Genomic DNA, 18383 nt, shown 5'->3' on the forward strand with positions numbered 1-18383 from the left:
AACTGTTCACTTAACAATGATTTTTTTCTCTCTCCTTCTGTTTAGATATGAGTATGTGCTCTGTTTTAAACTGTGAGTACCAATGCCACAAGACACCAAGTGGAGGAGCGTGCTTTTGTCCCCCAGCATCTATCATCAACCACAATGACAGCCGTACCTGTCTTGGTAAGTGACAGGAGGGAGCTCCTGGGAATCATCACAGTGTGCTGATAGGCTCTGTGACCTCTGACCTCCATAGGGGTGATGGTCTATATATCAAAGAGTGCTCAGTTCTCACAGAAAACCTGCAAAGTGGGAAGTGTGGACTCTGAAGAGCTTGTGTGAGGTACACGAAGTTCAAGAGTGGTTTCATACGAGGGGGTTGACTAGAGCTACATGGACCTGTCCATTCCCTGATGAAGGGAGTGGTATTTTATGTTTCTTTGTGTAGTGTTTGGAAGAAAGGTCAGTACCATGTTGTATTAAGTAAGGAAATACTTTCACCCACATGGTTGGTAGATATCCGCTGCCCTAAGTCCATCAAGTGCCCCTCCTGGGCCTGCTTTCTTGGCCTGTTTTCTAGGATGCACAAATGTCCATAAGATCCAGCAACTAAAGAGTTGTTACCTGATAGAGTGGAAGATCACCAGATGATTGCTCTGGTGATTGGCAGGGTTAGGCAAAGTCAGTGCCTATGCTCAGCTGATGGCTAATTTCATCAATTTCACCTCTGCTGGAGCTCACATTCAAGACAAACAAGTTTTGTTTTTAATTATGATGCTTCCAGCTCTGGCTACCCCTCACTCAGACACCAGTTCACCAACGATTTCCCCACATCTGTGCTATCTGAATCACAAGAATGGTTTCTCCAACTGGGACATTTTTGGTTCTGATTGCAGCTTTACGTGCTGCTATGATTAGAGTGGGGAAATTAGGCATGACCATGGATTACCAAATCTTAGGCTATGAACAATAAGCTTTAATGCTTTCATTTCCTTTTCCCTTTTCTTCCTCCTGGATTTTTGTTTTCTTTTATTGTTTTGTTTGTTTTAACCAGTCTTGCCTCTAGCTTTCTGTCTTCCTGCCTTAGCTTCCTGAGTGCTGACACACGTGCATGTGCCATCATGCTTAGCTCTTATTTCTGATTTTTTTTTTTTTTTTTTTAACCAGTACTGGGGCTTGAAATCAGGGCCTCAAGATTTCATGTGTTTTATTTTGCTCAAGGCTGGCATTCTACCACTTGAGCTGCAGCTCCACTTCCAACTTCAATGTTTTGTAACTTCTTAAATGAAAAGGTTATATTACACATACATATAACAAGGTTATTTTACACATAGCCTACTAATGAATACAATGAGTGTAATATAGAAAATGATACCATATATTGTGTACATGATCGTTTCAGAATTCATAAAAACACTTTTAGTTTGTTGTGACCCAACGCACATGGGGTATTTGTTTAGCCTTCACAAAAAACATCTTTTAGTCTTCCCAGTGTCTTTCTGGGACTTTTACTATGGACAACCTTATTTAGAGACAGGCTCATGAGTCCATATATACGTATTTTTTTGTCAGTCATGGGTCTTGAACTCAGTCTGGACACTGTTTCTGATCTCTTCAGCTCAAAGTGAGAGCTCTATTGCTTGAGCCATAGCACACTTGCGGTTTTCTGGCAGTTAATTGGAGATAAGAGTCTCAAGGAGTTTCCTGCCCAAGCTGGCTTTGAACTGTGATCCTCAGATCTCAGCCTCCTAAGTAGCGAGGATTATAGACATGAGCCACTGGTGCCCATCTCGATATTTGAAGCCTTTGTGAATGTGAGGCCCCTGCTCCCTACCTACTGAGATTGTTTTCCTGTGACCTTCCCTCTCCTTCAAAAGTGCTTGATGAGTTTTGAAGCTGGCTTAACATTTATTTCATCTTTGTTTCAAAGAAAACCGTATTTTTCTGTAAAGAGAACTCTTGAAATACATGATATTATGAAACCAATTGTACTTGTTTAACTAGCTAAATTATTGTTTTGGTTTGCTATCTCATGCACTTCAAACCAACACGTACTCATGAGAAGATTTCCTTGTGTATGGCTGGATCATGCCAGAAGCTTCTTGTGTTGGAAATATATGCAGTGTTTCTCATCTTTAGACATAGCTCATTGATGAAGGCCTCTAGGTAATCAAGAATAAAATTGAGTTGATCCTGACATGAGATCTAGCATCTTCCTGCCCTTTCTCTGCTCCTGGTAGTCTTGGCTTTATAATGGACCCTCTATGGCATGCTGAAGCAGTTTAAAGGCTCATTGTTTCTGGTTGACAGGACACACTGTTTGTTGATAGAATGACAAGGTGGTGCAGAGTTAGGGTTGGGCAGTCATTCAGCATGGAGGAGAATTATCCAGCAGAAGGTCAGAGATGCCTATGGTGGCCTAAACTAAAAACAGGTTTTAAATTATTTTCAGAGCAGTATTTGGTGGTAGGAGGAGGCACAAAATAAGAAGAAAACTATATAAAAATAATGGATTATGTGTGCATATAGTGTTTCACTTAATTTTCACTCCCTTTGATTCTCATGAAAAAAACTTAATTTCTACTCTCCTCACACTTTCCTTCTTCTTCTTCTTCTTCCTTTTTTTTTTTTTTTGTCGGTCGTGGGGCTTGAACTCTGGGCCTGGGCACTGTCCCTGCGCCCTTCAGCTCAAGGTGAACACTCTACTACTTGAGTCACAGCGCCACTTCTGGTTTTCTAGTGGTTTATTGGAGATAAGAGTCTCATGGACTTTTCTGCCTGGGCTGGCTTTGAACTGTGATCCTCAGATCTTAGCCTCCTCAGTAGCTAGGATTACAGATGTGAGCCACCGGTACCTGGCACGCTTTCCTTCTTATTTAACTGATGATACATATTTGTTGTGTGTACATGTGTTTCAGTGAGTTGAACCTAGGACCTAGCTAGGTAAGCATTCTACCACTTGGGCCACACCCTCAAAACCCTTTTGTTTTTATGGTAATATCTCACTAACTTTGCCTGGGCTGGCCTTGAACTTGTGGTCTTCCTGCTTCTGCTTGCTAACTGTATAGAGCTGTCATGTGGGCAAGTCAAGTCTTACTTGTTCTGAAATAATGTTGCCTAATAGAGCCTTCTTCAGTATGTATACATTCCTGCATGTCTACTCTAATACTCTCTAATGTGTGACACTGGAGACTTAAAATGTAGCACATATGACCAGGGAACAGTATTATTAATTTTATTTATTTTTTTCAAAGAAATGCCAAATTTAGATAAATATAGGGGCTACTATTTGAAAAGCAAAGTTTTAGAGGTAAGAATCTATACTAAAAGCCATATGTGACAAATAAGTGAAATCTGGTGCCACAGGGCTGTGAATCCGTGTTGTGATCTTCTGTAACAATAGCCTTCAGGTATTTTAACAAAGTGATTTCCATGATCTTGGGTTTGTTTCTTCTCACTGAAGGTGCCTGTTCTGAGTTCCTATTTTTAACAGTACTCCTGGAATTGGGGCCAACTGCTAGATGGGAGTCCTTTTGGAGAAGGGAATAACTATATTCTTCATCATGCTTTCCAGGATTTTGTCTGAGAGCACTCAAGAAACTCTTCTAAACATGATTATGCATGTGTTTGTTTTTTAAACATGACAGACTTTGATGACTGCAAGATATGGGGAATCTGTGATCAGAAATGTGAGAACCGATTTGGCCACCATCTGTGCCACTGTGAGGAGGGGTACATCCTGGAGCGTGAGCAGCATTGCAGAGCTAATGATTCCTGTGAGTAAACTGTGCACACTGTGTATCTCTTGACAGTTAACTTCTGTGTATCTTCCTTCTGATGGCAAAGAACTACTCACATTTATGCTGCTGGCAGGATTTTATCATCTCAAATTGGCATGTCCCCTGCTGCTGAGAAGGATGGGTCAATATTAATTTCATATCAATATATGTATTAATAGTGATCATTAATTTTTTTATTAGTTTCTTTATTGGCTTAGGCTACTCTGACATCCACCACTTTTAATTTTAGAGTAAGTCTTATGACTACATTTGACTGACTTGAACATTCAACTTTTTCGTGTGTGTGTGTGTGTGTGTGTGTGTGTGTGTGTGTGTGCTCGCATTGAGGTTTGAATCCAGGGCCTTGGTACTTTCCCTTAGCTTTTTTCCTCAAGGCTAGTACTCTATCACTTGAGCCACAGCTCTACATCCATCTATTTGGTGATTAATTGGAGATAAATCTCAAGAACTTTCCTGTCTGAGCTAGCTTAGAGCCATAGTCCTCAGATCTTAGCTTCCTGAGTAGCTAGGATTACAGGCAGGAGCCACTGACACCTGGCTGTTAACTTTAATTAATTTGCTTACCACGAAATTGAAAATAATTTTGGCATTACTCATACCACGTTTCATACCATGTTTCAAAATTTGGCTGAGAATTTTCATGTCTTCATTCTGGATATTTTGTTGGTCTCTGTCTAAGAGTACTGTAATCTCTCCAAACCGCTTTTGTTACTGTAGATTTCCACATCTCTATTTTAACTTTTTATTTTTCTTGTGGTGCTAGGAATTGAACCCAGAGCCTTGTGCACGCTAGGCAAGTGTGCTGCCACACACCTAGCTTTTACCTCTGTTCATCAGCTATTGTTTTATACTTGATTGTGATGTGCTTTTGTTGCTTTCTGAAACTATACGCTTCATCTGATTTATGAATGTCCCATTTTTTAGTTATTTTTGTCTTGAAATAACTGATTTCTTACGCATTTACTTTTAGGTGCAGCTGATTTTAAAATTTCTTTATTTTCTGAATGGGTAATATATTCATGTTCAAAACTTTCAATTTTTAAGAGAATATATAGTAAAGTGTCTCCCACATTCCAGTTTCCCTGCAACTTTCTACTTCACCTCTCCCACAAGTAATTTCTGTTTCATTATTCCAATTCTAGACATCTTTAAATGCATGAATAAGTATAAGTAAGTATAGATATTTAACTATTTTTACATATACAGCAACAAACTATGCAGTTTATTTTGCTGTCAATATATATTTTAAATATCATTTTATTGTTATTGTTAAGGTGTTGTACAGAGGGGTTACCATTTCTCAGATAATGAGTACATTTCTTTATTGGACAATGCCATCCCTTCCTTCACTTTCCCCTAGATTTCCCCTCCCATCCTTGCCCACAAGTTGCAAAGTTTATTTTCCATATAGAGTATACTGAATACTATGACTGCATTTGTTCACCCTTCTCTCCTTTTCTTTATCCCACTTTGCCCCTCTGAAAAGACACACACATACATATCCAAAGCATAATGTCAATATATTTTTGAGAGCTTTCCATAGGAGCACATGGAGCTCTTCTCTAATTCTTTATAGTGGCATAAAATTCCCTCTTTGGAAATTTACTCATTACTTTGCTCATGTAACTGTAACCCCTCTGTACAGTATTTTTACAATAAAAAATGTACAAAAAATAAAAAAGATTCCCTCTTTGTATGTACATAATTTATTTATTTATTTAATCCTCTTTACTAATGGAATTTTAAATCATTTCTTACTTTTAGCTATTGCATATAGACAGCCCACATTTGGACTTACCACCTGCCATATTTATATCATATATATACATATATATATATGATTTTACAGAACAAGGAATTCTTCAGTGATCTTTAAAGTATGTTCTAAATTTAGAGTGTGTTCATACAATCTAAAGGAGCACATGAAGATAAAGTGCCCTCTCTTTCATGTTGTTGATACTTCATTGGACTATTAGGATGGTTGAATTCTTGCCAGATTCTGATCCTAACTCACTGTAACTTTGGATATGTTTGCTAGGCGTCTTTGTGCCTTAGTTTGTCCACCAAAAAAATGGACAGAATGGTTACCATCTGTCTTTCTTAGAGATTTATTTTAGGAAGAACTAAGGTAACATAGAAGAAAACATTTGCAAATGCAGAAAGCATGTCAGTCCTTGCTCACTTGAAGGAGTGTTTCCTTCTTCACCTTTAGTTCAAGAGGCCTCCATTATCTTCTCCAATGGTCGAGATTTGATTATTGGTGATATTCATGGAAGAAGCTTCCAGATTCTAGTAGAGTCTCAAAACCGTGGCGTGGCCGTGGGTGTGGATTTTCACTACCGTCTGCACAAAGTTTTTTGGACAGATCCTGTGCGAGATAAGGTAAATAGAAATTTCTGGAGTGTAGCTTGGGAGCTGACTAGAACTTGCCAGTGAAAAGTGCTGATAGCTTCTCATTTTGGTGGGGGGGAGTTGAAGGGAAAGCGCCATTGTTTTCTAACAGAAAAGGCCCTTAAGATATTTTATGTTAATCAGCACCTTCTCCATGCTATACTGTTTCATGGGACCTATTACACAAAGCAGTCTATTATATGGATTAGGTTGGAGCAACTTTTAATTTTATTCCAAAATGAGTCCAAAAGCCTAATTAAAAGAAATAGTAGACATTCTTTCAAAAACGAGATTTAGTGTAGTCAGTTTTGAAACTTGATCATTTAAAATGTAAAAAGTACACTGCTTTTCTGGATGATAGAAATCAGACTTGTACTTGCATCTTCTAAGTGGAATTGTAATTGAGGATTGGGATAAGAAACACTGACACTATGTAATAGCCACAGTTTCATTACACTGTCTTATTTGGAAAGTGAGATGATTTAACTTCAACTTTGAGTTATGCAGTACAGATTTTTAAAACCTAAGTTATAGAGACCCCTAAAGAGGCACAGAATTTTATTTATCCTGTTATTTTTCCTTTAATATATTACATACTAATAAAACCTAATTCACTTAAATATTAATTTGCATAATTTTTCTAGAAATATAGATTACTAATAAATATAGAAATATAGATTACTAATAATTCAGATTTGATTACAACCAAGGATCAACACAAACCATCACCACCAAAATATCCATACTCTAATTAAACTTGACTCAGGACTCATGCTTGTTTGGTTTGTGTTGTACCACTGAAGCCACACCTCCAATCTTCTAATTAAACTTACGACAAACACCAAGAAGGTCTAGAAGATAACTGATTCCTACAAAATAGACATTCTGAATGAACTGGGAAAACTTCCCACAGTCATGCCTATGTAGTATAACTCTAGCTTTTCTTGTAGGTTTTTTCAGTTGACATTAATGGTTTAAATATCCAAGAAGTTCTCAATGTTTCTGTGGAAGCTCCAGAGAATCTGGCTGTGGACTGGATTAACGATAAACTTTACCTGGTGGAGACAAAGGTCAACCGCATAGATATGGTAAATTTGGATGGAAGCCAGCGGGTTACCCTTATTACTGAAAACTTAGGGCATCCTAGAGGAATTGCCTTGGACCCAACTGTGGGGTAAGTCATGTGAAAACGTACTAATTCCTGTATGTTCAGGTTTTGTTCCTCCCCCTAAATATGAAATACCTAGTGGATTATTTGGTGGTTAATCCAAATTTCTTTTGTTATTTTGTTGCTATTCATGAGGCCTTTAAAGAAATTGTCTAACTGTAATCTTATTTGAGAACACATAATACAAACACATCTACTGCTGTGCTAAATATACTTGATGCATTGAGATATGAACTTTATTTTTAGTATTTGCCATAATTGCTAGCCAAGAGTGAAGTCTAGTCTGATTCAATTAGTATTAGTTATTTAATTATTATGGTCAAACAATATTAAATTGCTCCATAATAAAATGTTGCTCTAACATGAGTTAGCTAATATTTTTTTTTAAAAAGAGAAAGGCAGTTGTAATGTTCCTTTTAGTGCTTGTTACAGGCTTGAGCTGAGATTAATGCTTATATCTCATTATAATGTGAATCAATCAGCTTTCCTTCAAGTTTCAATGCAAATGTTCCCAATCTCCACATGTGAGAAGTGTTTTAGAAGGTTTAAGTTTTCTAGAATTTTGCACCAGGGTCTTAGGTACCCTTGGATGAACTATAGGTTGCTTAAGTGTTGATGACTAGTAGTTGTTTGCAATTGTATTGTATCAGCTGTACTTGAAAATGGTACTGTCCAGTGGGTTATGCCACAGAGTGGAGGACTGAAGGAAATTATAACTTGATGGCTCTGTGTGTGTGTGTGTGTGTATGTGTGTGTGTGTGTATGTGTAAATGTGTGCACATGTATGCCATATTAGGGCTTGAACTCAAGGCCTTATGGTCTCCCTTAGTTTTTTCTCTCAAGGTTGGTGCTCTACCACTTGAAAAATGCCACTTTCTGGCTAATTGGAGAAAAGAGTCTTTTGGATTTTTCTGCTTATGCTGGCTTTGAACCAAGATCCTTAGATCTTAGCTTCCTGAATAGTTAGTTAATAGTAGTTAGAGATACCAGCACCCAGCTTGATGGCTCTTCTTAAACTGTATTTTTAAGTTTTCTTTCATATCAACAAGAAGTGAAATACAGAGCTAGGGAACAGAGGAGAAAGTTAAGGTAACTACACAATTTCAGACTGCTATATTAATGCATTTTACCAATTACTATTTAGAGTTTATTGTTTTTTAAAAAAATGAAGTGTATTTACTCCTGTATCTTAAAAAACATGGAGTGTTTATTTCTATATCCTTTTTTATATAGTGTGTTTACTTCTGTATCTTTTTGTTGTTGTTGTTTTTTGGTGGCAGTCTTGGAGCTTAAAGTCAAGGCTTGGGTGCTCTCTCTGAGCTTTTTTGCTCAAGGCTAACACTCTATCACTTGAGCTTTTATGGTGGTGAATTGGAGACAATATTCTCATAGACTTTCCTGCCCATTTTGGTCTTCAAACCATGATCCTCAGATTTCAGCCTCCTGAGCAGCAGGATTACAGGTGTGAGCCACTGATGTAGTGCTGTGTTTCCTTTTTTTTTGGTCAGTTGTAGCATTTGAACTCTGGGCCTGGGCACTGTCCCTCAGCTCTTTAGCTCAAGGCAAGTGCTCTACTACTTGAGCCATAACACCATTTCTGGCTATTTTTTCTGTTTATGTGGTGCTGAGGAATTGAACCCAGGGCCTCATGTATACAAAGCAAGCACTCTACCACTGAGCCACCTTGCCAGCCTCCTGTGTTTCCTTTTGTAAACACTTTTTCATATCTAATGCTTTATCCCTCCATTGGTAGTCAATGGTAAATCCCATTGATCCAAATACACTGAATAAATATTTTCTGATAACCTTGCGAAATGACAGAACCTTTCATCTTTGGCTTTTTCTTTTGTAGCTATTTGTTCTTCTCAGATTGGGAGAGCCTTTCTGGGGAACCCAAGTTGGAAAGAGCTTTCATGGATGGCAGCAACCGGAAAGACTTAGTAAAGACAAAGCTGGGGTGGCCTGCTGGCATTACTCTGGATATTGTATCCCAGCGAGTTTACTGGGTTGACTCCCGCTATGACTATGTTGAAACTGTAACTTACGATGGAATTCAAAGGTAAGAGGCATTTTTATAGTTTTACAGGTTTTGTTACTTTCTCTTGTGTTTTGTAAAGACAGTCATAAAATATTACATAGACTGATTCTTTGAACCTCCTTAACTCATGAAGCATATGTGCCACTTACCTTGAAGTTCATTTATTTCTCTCATGCTTTATTTTCCAAGACCACTTTACCTGATTTTTCTAATGTTTCTCAACAAACATTATTATCATTATTATTTGCTTTCACAGTATTGGGATCTGAACTACAGCTGAGCCATATCTACAGCCCATCTTTTTTTTTTTTAAATACTGCTTATTTTTGATATAGAGTCTTTCAGAAAAGACAGATGCATGCTTGGGAATACATCTGATCTATGAAATCAGTTTTCTGTTTTTCTCTGCATAGCTGGGACTCTCCATAGATTGATGCATAGCTTGGTGAATATGATGCATGCCACTAAACTCAGCTTTTTCTATTGAGATGGAATCTAATGAACTTTTCTGCCTGAGCTGGTCTGGAAATTTGATTCTCCAGATCTTAGTCTCTCAAATAGCCAAGATGACAGATATGAGCCATAGGCACCTAGCTACATTTTAACTTAACAGTGGGAATTGGTTGGATTTTACTCTGCTCATATGTATTTCAAGTTTATGTTTTCAAGTTTACGTTTGTTTTTGCTTCATGTCTCATACATGCTAAACATATGTTCTGACACTGAGTATACACCAATGGAGTATACTTCAAGTCTGGTAGAATTTTTTTTGACAGTATTGAGGCTTGGACTTAAGGCCTTGTGCCTCCTAGCCAGGTTCTCTACTACTTACATCATACCTCCAAAATCTCTCTCTCTCTCTCTCTCTCTCTGTGTCTCTCTATCTTTCACCTAGGCTGGCCTGAACTGATATCCTACATACATAGTACATATAACTGGATCACTATGCTCAGTCTCTTCAAGTTTTTTCTTAGAGCCCTATATGCTGTTTTAGCTAAGATTTTTTTCCCAAAAGAAAGACAGTGCCAAAATAAAGAAAATAAGGGAGTTTTAGTGAGATATAGTGAAATTCTATCTCACTTTATTCGTGTGTCTAATGGAATCATTGTTTACCTAGAGGTGGTCATGGTAGGCAAGGTGGATTTCTTCCCTTTGTTTAGCACTTTTTGGTCTTCTTAACTTCCTAATTAAGCAGCTATGTGCTGTGTTTCTACTAAAAAAATATGATCTAGTGACTTTTTTTTAATCAAGCAGATGCATAAGGTCTGGGTGTTTGCCGGGGCTGAACTTTTATACTTGTACAGTCTGCTCCCTTGTTGTTGAGAAGTGGTTAATGGGTACTGGGAGCATTTCCCACCAGACTTCCAACTTTTAGTATGCTAACCCATCTATGAAATTTAAAATACTGTCTTACATATTAGCCTTGTATATAGGAAAAAAGGAATACTGAGCAAGGGAGAAAATAGTAATTTTGCCTCCAAATCTAAAAACAAACTGGATGGTTGTCTAGGACTGGAATTTAAGTCTTCATGGCCTTTTCCACATGAATGTCCCATCAAATGAAGATGGAACTTTACATGTATCTTACGATGCATCTGTTCTATGTTTTCTATGTGGTAACAAGAAATGATTTAACTTTTTAGGCATTTCACTGTACTAGTTACACCTTGAATAAAAATATAGGAAAACAAACCAAAAAAATGATTTTTATATTGTTTGCAATAGGAAGACAGTGGTTCATGGAGGCTCCCTCATTCCTCATCCCTATGGAATAAGCTTGTTTGAGGATCATGTGTTCTTTTCTGATTGGACAAAGATGGCCGTGATGAAGGCTAACAAGTTCACAGAGCCTCACCCCCAGGTATACCACCAGTCTTCCCTGAGGACCTACGGAGTGACTGTTTACCATGCTCTCAGGCAACCCAATGGTAAGCGTCCAGCCACATAACTCTGGTTTCTGAGAACTATGGAAGTTAATGATGAGGAAGCTTGAGAGAATTGGGTAATATTCTCAAATATATGAAGGGCTATCTAGAGTATTAAGCCCTATGAAATTGACTTTGCTGCTCAGACATCTAAAGCAATGGATATATTTTGGAGTTAAAATGTTTATTGGTCTCTGCATTGTTTGAAGATGCTGGGGAATCTAGCAGCAAGCAAAGTAAATCCACATACCTAGTTTCATTCTACACTGAGAATTTCATCCATTTGAAAACTCTTCTGTTTTGTTTGGGGGTCAACAGAGGAAAATGACAAGTCTCCATGCTCATGCTGAATAGAGTCAGATCATTAAGATTTTATTTTGATTCAGATGTTATTTTAGTCCATTATCTTAAAGTTTTATTTGTGTTTTAAGAGTTTTAAATTGAGCTTTGATGTATCTATCTGAACAGTCTATGTCTCTTTCCTATATTTGCTTGTGGGCCAAAAAAAAGAGATACAATAATAAGTGAGGCTATGTTGGTAGACAACTTAATACTAGTGAATTATAATTTAGAGAAAGACATCTTTGCTTTAGTTCTCTATTAGGTAATGAGTCTGGTTAAATGGAGAAAGGGTATAAAAAAAACAGGGTATAAGAAAAAACAGAATGGATATATTTAGGTGACTATTCTTTAATATTACCATTTTGGGCAATAGTATGTTTATCTGAAAATGTTTTGGAAATCTCTATTTGGGATAGTTTTTGACTCAACTAAGAGCTGCTTATTTGACCTCTACCTCTACCTAAGTTTGATTATCCAGACTGTTCCTGTTATTTGGCTTAGAAGAGTTTCTGGTGTTGTTTCTCAAGCCTGTCAACCTGAGAAAGGAAAGTAAATTTTTGAAGACTAAGTCTCAGAAGAGAGTATAAAAATCAGGTAGAAGTGCTCTCTCTGTGGCCTCTCAGAGTTACTATCTTTTAGAAGCATAAAGTGATTTGTATGGCAGACATGTAGGGTTTTCAGGCAGAACTGGATCTGAATCCTATTTTAGCAGTTTATCTGGCCATTGAATAATCTTGGGTAACTTTTCTAATCCTTTGGATCTTTCTGGAGTAACAATATTTACCTCTCAGGATTATTGGTTGTACATTTGCTTGCTTAAAAAAATAAGTACCCAGGTGAGTAATAGTTATATCTCATAATTAGTAAAAATAGCGCTAACGGCAATTTTATTTCGTATTTGGTGGCAGTTATTTCTAATCATGGACATAGGCAGACAGACTCTAACATAATTATTGTGGGAGAAAGAATCCCATATTTATCCAGCTGTGGGCATCCCGCTGGTTTGAGAGTGGGTGGTGTGGCTAGCTCTGGATGCTTGCAGAGGTAGCCAGGAGCGATGGCTTTATGGAATTGAAACCCCATCTCTCACCAGCAGAGCCCACGTGGTCTTGCATGGTGTGCATCATTTATCCATTTTGAATTGTGATTTAGCCCTCTGCATTTTCCCTTCCAGCTAGCAATCCCTGTGAAGTCAACAATGGGGGCTGTGAGCAGATCTGTGTCCTGAGCCACAGAACAGATAATGATGGTCTGGGCTACCGTTGCAAGTGTACATTTGGTTTTGAGCTGGCCGCTGATGAGCGCCACTGTGTGGGTAAGATATCCATGACAATTTTAAAGTAGGTAGTGTAGGGTATGGTATATATGCACACCTGTACCCTGACAACAGCTCCCCCTCTGCCTTGCTCACTGAGAATGAGCTTTCTGTAACCCATATGGCATCTGGTTTTATAGGCACTACTTTTTCTGTACAAAGAGCTGTGTTTGACCAAGTCAATATCTGGTCTTTGGGAATTTCCTAAAATTGCTTGTTTAGAGGATTTTGATTGTGTGTGTTCATGTATGTGTGCGTGTGTGTGTGCACGTGCGCGCGTGTGCATACGCATGTGTGCATACACGAGCACAAGCACAGAAATATATGTGCCAATTTTGGGGCTTGAATTCAGGTCCTGGGTTCTGTCCTTTAGTTTTTTTCCCTCAAGCCTTGTGCTCTACCATTTGAGCCATAGCTCCACTTCTGCTTACTGGTGGTTAATTAATTAGTGATCAGAATCTCAGGGTGGCTTAGAATTTTGATCCTTAGATCCCAGCCTCCTGAGTAGCTAGGATTACAAGTGTGAGCCCCTGGTGCCTGGCTTCTAGTTTTCTTGATCTTCTTTTTCTCTTTGTTTCTTGAAACGTTAACTATGGCATTCAAATTTCATAGGATTGAATTTTGAGTTATTTTCTATTTTCACATTTTGTTTTTCCAGTGCTATAATAGAGCCCAAGGGCTTATGCAGAGTGGGTCAACACTCTCCCACTGAGCTATATCCCCATCCCTGGAAATCACTGTTTACATAAAAAACTCTTTCATTTACATATAAGTATATATATATATATATATATATATATATTGTACATGTATATATATATTCTGTAAGGAAGTGTTTCTTAGGAAAAAGTGAGATTAGAATACTTGTGTCACCATCATGGTTGCTTATCTTTTCTCTTTTCCATTCATTATTTCCAGTTATGACTTACACAAAATATAAAGTTCTGTGGAGCTTAGGGAGGCTAGAAATACACTCTGGCTGACTGTGATGTCCCTTTCTTTGCAGCTGTCAAGAACTTCCTGATCTTTTCCTCCCAGCTGGCTGTGCGTGGAATCCCATTCACGCAGTCTGTTCAGGAAGACGTCATGGTTCCAGTGACTGGGAGCCTTTCCTTTTTTGTTGGAATTGATTTTGATGCCCAGGAGAGAACTATCTTTTTCTCAGATACATCAAAAGACTTAATATATAAGCAAAAGATTGATGGCACAGGTAAGAAAATTGTGTGTGCATGTACATTTTGCCTATTTTTACTACTACTACTACTAATGATAATAGATTCATTCAGTATAATTTTGCATCTGCTCCTTAAACAATATCCCCTTATGAAGCTTGGCAAATACCTTGAGATCAGGAAAATAAATATATTTTTTAAAGAACAAATCAAGTTAAAACCAGTGTCTTCCTCTATTTCCAAAACATGCTGTAAATGAGATGACAAGAATTAACATGAAAGGAAGATGAAGTGTCTGGAAGTCCTTAATAGATAATTGACTAGAAACTGCTCATATTCAAGCAGTAAAATTTATTCGGTGGGCTATCTATATGCTAATAGTTTGGAATAATAATAACTTATGAATTTTAGATATTGAAAAGAATGACACTCTGAATTCATAAACAGCTTTGTTGAATGACTACTCCTTTGTACAACCCTTAAAGATAATAAAATATTAAAAAAGAAATGAATTTTAGGTAAATTTGAATATATCACTCAGTTTTTAGTTGTTTGGAATTCTGGTAAGATCTTCATCATCATTGCAGGTAGATATGTTATGGCCAATCACTTTACTTGAATGATGCATGATTTGTTGATTTTATACCAACTAGTGGATTGAAATCTGCAATTTGGAAATAGCTGTCTATATAGCAATATATCAATATAATAGAGTCACTAAGAGGGTGGATGACTATCTGTGTTTAAACTCTGGTTCTCTGCATTGTCTATCTGTATAACCAATAGGAAAAATATTTAAGGTCTCTTTATGCCTCTTCACACCTCAGTTTCCTAAACAGATAAGTAACAGGAGTAATGCTAGATATGCCATTGTTCATAGAGTTGGTGAGAAAATTCTAGGCTATCCCTAGAATAATGCTAGCTGGAAAACTTTTATGAAAATATCTCAGTTGCCATTCTTGTAGTATCACCTAGTAGGGATAAACATATGTTCAAATTGATATTTTGAACTAGAACTGATCTAGTCTGCAGCTCAGAGAACTCTTTAGCTGAGCTCTAAGCAAAAGACAGCCTTGAGTTTCTGAACCTCTTCTCTATGTTGTCCTGCTTTGCTTTGTTGATCTGCTGATTTGGAATTATCACCATAGGGTTTTTAAATTTTTTTCTTCCTTCTTTTTCCACGTGGAAAAAAAGTGCTGGGGATCAGTCCCCAGCATTCAGGACCTCATGCATTTACTATATTTTAAAAATCAACTTCAAGTATGTTAAGCAATATTGTAATTGCTCTATATTTTAAGAGAGAAGATTTTTCAATGGATATAGGCAGACAATGAGCCAGAAATCAATTAAAGTCAAGATGGGTTGAATGAAGCCTGTGAGGGAATTCTCTCTATCCATTATCCTTCTTCCTCTATACCTTCTTTTTTCCTTACTTCCTAGGCTACTTCTTATCAGGTATCATGAAGTCTCTTTCATTTTAAGAACACACAGCTCTATGCTCCCCTCTGCTCCAGTCCTCTTTCTTCATGGCCAACCATCTTTTCAGGCCCTTCTTCTACCTTCTACTGATTTCTCACCTCTGATTCGCCCACTATATCACAGTTCCGGAACTCTCTCATGGCAGTTAGCTGTTTGTTGCTAAAGAAATGCTTTTCTTATCTTTGGCTCTTTGGTCTAATAAAACATTCTCTCTTATGATGACACACTCTTGTGTTTCCTTCTATATTGTGTTCCTTATAATGACTATAATCCATAAATAACTGTGATCTCTGCCACCCCACATTAGTCTTTTTCTGCATAATTTCATAACGCTTCCCCCCCCCCCCGCCCCCCCGTCAGTTGTGAGACTTGAATTCAGGGCCTGGGTGCCGGCTGTCCCTGAGCACTTTTGCTCAAGGCTAGTGCGCTACTACTTAGAGCCACAGTTCCACTTCCAGTTTTTGAGTGGTTAATTGGAGATAAGAATCTCATGGGGACTTTCCTGCCCCAGCTGGCTTTGAACCACAATCCTCAGATCTCAGCCTCCTGAGTAGCTAGGATTACAGGCATGAGCCACCTGCGCCCAGCACTTTCATGACTTTGATTGCCATCTTTCTAGGAGCTATAAGTCATCATGGGGAGACTTTTAAGACTTTTACTGGATGTTTTCTTCCTAACCTGGAAAGTGAGGGACAGAGCAAGGCAAGCTTCTCTTGTGTGATGATGAGGATCATTATCAAGTTCTCTCTTTGAGATTAAGAACAATCTATAGTGCTAATTGTCTTTGGGCATCCTGGCATCCTGGGCATCCTGCTAACACCTCAAAACTTACAGTCCTCACAGATCTCCCTGTCTCAGAGAAAGAACACCATTCACCTTCTCCTACCTCCTTACATCCTGTGAACCAAAGTACACCCTTCTCCCTGTCCTTAACTCCATCTCCAGCCATGTCCAGAGCATTTGTGCCTCAAGTCTCATACCCTCCCACTTGCAAGTCTTTGCTACTCTCTAGCCCCTGACTCCTCATTTTTTTGGGGGGGGGACCTCTCTACTTCTACATTGCCCTTTGCTGTCATTCCACTTGTTTCTTTTTGTCTCTGGGCCTAATTGCTTCCTCTTCTCTTACTTCAACATTATTAATCACTGCAGGGAAGTGCCTATACTTCTTTACAAATGCTTCACTTCCCTGGGACATCTATAAAATAGACACATTATCAATGTGTCTTGGCTTGATCGAGTGGTGTTAAGAGGATGGATGAATGAATGCATGTAAAGTTCCTGTCCTAGTGTCTGGCTCCTAGTAAGTGCTCAATCCTATGGATATTTTTTTTGTTGTTTGTTGTAGGGCTTGAACTCAGGGCCTGGATGCTGTCCCTGAGCCTCTTTGTGCTCAAGGCTAGTGCTCTACCACTTGAGCCACAGAGCCACTTCCAGTTTTTGAGTAGATAATTGGAGATAAGAGTTTCATAGGACTTTGCTGCCCAGGCTGGCTTTGCACCACGATTCTCAGATCTTAGGCTCCTGAGTAGCTAGGGTTACAGGCATGAGCCACCAGTGCCTGACTTGCTATGACCTTTTTATTATTATCAGCATCATGTTGCATCAACAGCTAATAGGTAGTCTAGACCACAGAGGACTCTTTTTACAATTTTCTGGGGAGAAAATAGGAGTTCTTGTTTTTACTATTGCAAAGTAAGGCGATATGTTTGCTTATTGTGACTGAGATTTTGTTGATAAAAAGAGGAAGAAGAAAGAGAAGGAAGAGGAGGAGGAGAAAAGGAAGGAGGGAAGGAGAGACAGAAAAGAGACAGGAGAGAGGTGAGGATGGACAGAGAGAAGCAAAGGGAGAGGCAGAGAAAGAGGAGAGAGAAAGAATGAGAGAGAGGAAGAGAAAAAGAGAGTCTGAGAGAGAGAGAGGGGGAGGGGGAGGAAGAGGAGAGGAGAGAAGACAAGGAGGTGAGAGGGAAGGGACATAGCATTTCCCAGGCAGGAAAATGGTCTTTTTCTCCTGTACCCAGTACTGATTTTCTTTTTGGCATCGTTGCTGCTCTTCTCCAGTCTTGGCAACTTTGTGGCTGAAGTGTTGAAAGTAGTTGGGAGGGCTGGGCAGTAATGCCTCAGGTTAGCCCTGGTTGTACCTGGCAGTGTCAGCTCCTCAGAGCGTTCTGGGTGGTAGTAGGTGAACTCAGGTATCTTTTTTTTTTCAGATGTTCTGCAATATGAAATTTTTTTCTTGGAAGGATGAACAAGGGAGTAACTCCAGACCACAGCCCTCCTGGTTCTGTTTATCAGTGTCATAACTAGTCTTTGAGATCTAGACTTTAGAGAATAGATATAGCCAAAGCTTATCTCCTGCTGTTGCTTCAAAATGTTTTAATTTAAAATTTAACTCTTCCACATGTGTTCCTGCACTGTGTCCTGACTTTAATGCAACATTTAAATATTCAGCAGTAGAGAAAAAATTCCTATCTTATGTAATACGCTGAGTTTAATATTTTTTTTACTTATAGGAAGAGAGATTCTCCTAGCTAACAGGGTAGAAAATGTTGAAAGTTTGAGTTTTGACTGGATTTCAAGGAATCTGTACTGGACAGACTCCTCGCACCACAGCGTCAGTGTCATGAGGCTGGCTGATACATTCAGACGTGAAATAGTGAAGAATTTAAACAATCCACGATCAATTGTGGTCCATCCTTCTGCTGGGTAAGTGTGTTTATGATGTCCTAAGATCCTGGAACTGATTTGTTTTACTGTCATGGAAATGTACCACA

The 18383-nt window shown here is 38.4% G+C and overlaps 1 protein-coding gene across 1 annotated transcript in view; it reads left to right on the forward strand.

The window, feature by feature from the left end:
* Lrp2 (LDL receptor related protein 2) overlaps positions 1-18383 on the forward strand; it is a 193303-nt gene that overhangs the window by 58633 nt on the left and 116287 nt on the right. The window contains exons 9-17 of the mRNA XM_042694053.1: positions 46-165; positions 3630-3758; positions 5995-6164; positions 7124-7347; positions 9194-9400; positions 11105-11307; positions 12821-12961; positions 13968-14171; positions 18123-18315. Of these exons, the coding sequence (XP_042549987.1) occupies positions 46-165; positions 3630-3758; positions 5995-6164; positions 7124-7347; positions 9194-9400; positions 11105-11307; positions 12821-12961; positions 13968-14171; positions 18123-18315 (1591 nt within the window). The remainder of the gene's footprint in view (positions 1-45; positions 166-3629; positions 3759-5994; positions 6165-7123; positions 7348-9193; positions 9401-11104; positions 11308-12820; positions 12962-13967; positions 14172-18122; positions 18316-18383) is intronic.

This window comes from Dipodomys spectabilis, unplaced genomic scaffold, assembly GCF_019054845.1.
Source record: "Dipodomys spectabilis isolate Male_0828 unplaced genomic scaffold, ASM1905484v1 ptg000174l, whole genome shotgun sequence".
NCBI lineage: Eukaryota > Metazoa > Chordata > Mammalia > Rodentia > Heteromyidae > Dipodomys > Dipodomys spectabilis.